The sequence below is a fragment of the Triticum urartu genome, chromosome 3A (genome assembly GCF_056163025.1).
Source record: "Triticum urartu cultivar PI428250 chromosome 3A, HENAU_Tu73, whole genome shotgun sequence".
Lineage (NCBI taxonomy): Eukaryota > Viridiplantae > Streptophyta > Magnoliopsida > Poales > Poaceae > Triticum > Triticum urartu.
Window position 1 is genome coordinate 27,481,462 of NC_141875.1, and position 3,658 is coordinate 27,485,119.

Below are 3,658 nucleotides of genomic sequence, written 5' to 3' on the forward strand. Positions count from 1 at the left end.
ACGAGAGGAAGAGCTCTGATTACCATGTAAGAGTATTGTGGAAGCGTATCAACTCCGTAGGGCCGCGTGTGGTTTATATTGATCGATGGCGAAAGCCTGCCATGGCCCCGTTACATGAGGATAAGGAGTTTTAAACAAACAGAGATATACAGAAGACGTAGAGGATTCTATCTCTACTTTGTCTAACAGTCGTCTCTGAAGCCGCGGAAGCACGAGCTGAACTCGAAGCACATTTTCTTTTTCTGGACCAGCACCCAGTGCACTGAGGAGGAGGAGGCTTAACTGGCTGGATTACTTGACTAGTGGGTGTTGAGGGATGTTCCGAAATTACTGTTTTTTATAGAAAAGAAAAATTACCTCCGGCCTTTGCATCAGAATAATACATTCAGCATCTGAAATGACAGTGTGGTACGGGTATTAGTATTTACGAGGTCGTTCATATGGCACGCGTAGGAGATGTGACTTCTGTTCACACTTTGACGCGCAAACACACACACACATCCCCGACGCCTAGTTGTTGCTAATCGATCAGTTTCGTCTTGGGCAGCATGCTGTGGTGGTCGCGGTCGTGCTCCCCCAGTCCAAGTCATCGGGGGGATCAGAGTAAATACAACAGCAGGCTTATAGCTCGCTCACATGTCAACTCTGTCTGTGGAGAAGATTTTTCTTTGAGAATCTATGTTGAGGAGATTTTAGGTTCTGGTATGACTTGAACTCCTCCATATCACATACCCATCTTTAGCCCGCTCATATACTTGTGCGCAATGTCACTTACATGCTAAATGAGAAAGGCATATCTACACTAATAATGAATGGTATTATGTTTTGAAACGTAAATATTATATATTTTTTCCGAAGTCAAACATTACAAAACAAGATCAACATTTGTAAGACCAAAATATGACTCTCTCTCTCTCTCTCTCAAGCTCCGATGACGGTTCACAATGACAATGGTCGGATGTGTTATGCTTGTCACATACCAAAAAAACACGTGATAACAGATCAAACTTTGCTAAATTTAGGGTGCAGAGAATTATAGTTTGAAAAGTTAAGTAAACATTTATAGGTTGTTTGTAGGTGTAGCATTATTGGCAATATAATGTTACGTCTCTGTGGGCACTGCACGCCTTGTCCAATAATTATCACATTACACAACGCAGGTGAGCCGAGGCGTGGGCACGGCATAGAGCCGTGTGGAGCGTGACGCGGTGAGGCCAAAAATGTCGCCCATGTCAAGCTCTGTTGGCTTCATGCCGTTCGGCAGCTTCCAGTTGAAACCATGCACCAGCTGCGCGACGGCGAACTCAACCGCATGTTGGCCGAGCCCCTGCGCAGGGCATGAGCGTCTGCCAGACCCAAACGGCAAGAACTCGTAGCAGCTTCCCTTGAGGTCTAGCCCGGTGGCCTCGCCCTCGCCGGCCATGAACCGTGCTGGTCGAAATGTGTCAGCATCCTTCCAGGCCCCACAGTCGCGGTTGATCGCCCATGCATTGACCAACACGCGGGAACCTCTCGGTACGAAGTAGCCGCCAACAATACAGTCCTTGGCGGCCTCGTGGAGGAGCACCGGGATGGGCGGGTGCATGCGAAGCGCCTCCTTTACGACGCACCTGAGGAAAGGGAGCTTGTCGAGGTCGGATTCTTCAACAGCCCGGTCGAGCCCCACCACATCGGCAAGTTCCTGCTGCAGCCGCCCGAGCTCGTCTGGGCTACGCATCATCTCTGCCATCGCCCACTCGGTTGTGGACCCCACCGTCTCCGGTCCACCAAATAGCATGTCCTATATGCCGTACGAAGATAGCCACGTCACCACAATAGTAGGAAAAAATATTCCTTTTCTTTTAGGAAGTCATATACCAGTACAATGATAAAACCAAACAAATGGAACTCTTTTTACATATGTGTGGAATTTCTTCTTTTTGTGGGTGTGGAAATTCTTTTTAGCATTTCATATTATGGATAGACGCTAGCTATCTTAAAAATTGTACTCCCTCGGTTCCAAAATACCTGTCCTGCTTTTAGTTTATTATTAGTATTATTAGTACGAGCAATGCTACACATACATGTTCCTACAGGAGTTTACATGATTGATTTGATGTGGCAGTTTTTGATTGGGTGTAAAGGGAGAACGCGGGCCCATCCCCATAAAAATGGGGGGGGGGGGGGTGTTTATCTGTAACAGCCTTTAAAGTCCCGTACGTGTAACATTTTTGTATTAGTACTCCGTTGCAAAAAAAGAACATTAGTAGTACTCAGTAATAAAAAAAGTACCAAATGAAGTTCGTGAGATTGTGTGAACAGAGATAGTATACCAGTCCAGCAAATTACTCGCGTACCATGATCATAGCTTTGACGTTATCCCGCGTGAAGCGGAGAGCGTCCTCTCTGCGCTTGCCGCCGACAGGGTTTGCGTCAGCGAGGAAGGCGAGCAGGCCATCTACCAAGTCGGCGTCGGGGTCTGCCGGGTTCTTGCCCCTCCTCATGTGCTCGTCCACGATCTTGTCGATGAACCTGTCAAGAGCGCCGCGCGCCACGCTGAGCCGGCGGTCGAAGCCACGACGGCCCACCCAGGCGAGCCACGGGAAGAAGTCACCGACGTGGAACAATCCTAGCAGCCTGGAGAACTCCTGGAGGATGGCGACGAACTCGATGAGCCCGTCCTCGTCGCGGGTGCTGAAGGCCGCGCGGAAGATGACGCTGACGGTGAGGTTAAAGATGAGCTCGCCGAGGTTGACGGCCTCGCCGCTGCGCCGGCCGACCTCGCGGGCCAGCGCCCCGTACCCTTCGCGCACGGCGACCCACGTCTCGGCGCGGCGGCGGCTGAAGATCCTGGTGACGCAGAGCTTGCGCATCTGGCGCCAGTAGGCGCCGTTGTGCGCGAACGCCATGTCGGAGCGGCCGTACGTGAGGTAGACGACGGCGATGGTCGCCGGGCGGTTCGCGAAGGCGCCGTCCTGCGCGTGCAGCACCTCGCGCGCGTACTGGGGCGTCGACACGGCGAACACGTGGAGCCAGCCGAAGCGGAGGTGCAGCAGCCCGCCGAACTGCTTCGCTAACGCGGCCAGGCCGCGGTGGGTCAGCTGGTCCACCAGTGTCATGTTGCCGATGACCGGCAGCGGCTTGGGCCCCGGAGGAAACGGCGCTCTACCCAGCCGCCGCCTCTGCATGGCTACGAAGGCCAGTGAGGCGAGGAACAGCCACATCAGTGGATCCCCGACGAGTTCCATGGCGATCTTTGCAAAGGTCGCCATTGACAATACTCACGATCGAGCACGATCTATCACTGCCTAGCTTCAAACAAGAAACTCCGCTGTTATCCGCGTGGATGCATGTGGCCTTTATATATACTACCGTAGTTGAAAAACAGTAGCGCGTCACACCGCATGATAGCAATTGCAAACGAGGCCGACTATTTTCTTTTCTTTTTTTCTTGTGGGTGAAGTGTTCCTTTGTTTTATTCCACTTGCACGCCCCACGCGTCACACGTGAACTAGCATTAGTGTTTCTGTTTTCGCATCAAATAATTAATACTCCCACCGGATGGGTTTTCACAAGGCTTTACTTGATTTTTATGTTTGACTCTAATTATCGAGAAAAATATCAACATGCACGCTATCAAATCAATTTCACTAGATCCAACGTAAAATATTATTCTCAT

General features: G+C 50.8%; 1 protein-coding gene across 1 annotated transcript; it reads right to left on the bottom strand.

The window, feature by feature from the left end:
- Positions 1-1,033: 1,033 nt before the first annotated feature.
- On the bottom strand, positions 1,034-3,327 carry LOC125542479 (cytochrome P450 84A1-like). The gene is made up of 2 exons (XM_048705531.2): positions 2,337-3,327; positions 1,034-1,780 (listed from the first exon to the last, which is right to left on the bottom strand). The coding sequence occupies exons 1-2, from the start codon at positions 3,249-3,251 to the stop codon at positions 1,148-1,150; spliced, it is 1,548 nt and encodes a 515-aa protein (XP_048561488.1). The 5' UTR covers positions 3,252-3,327; the 3' UTR covers positions 1,034-1,147.
- Positions 3,328-3,658: the final 331 nt, after the last annotated feature.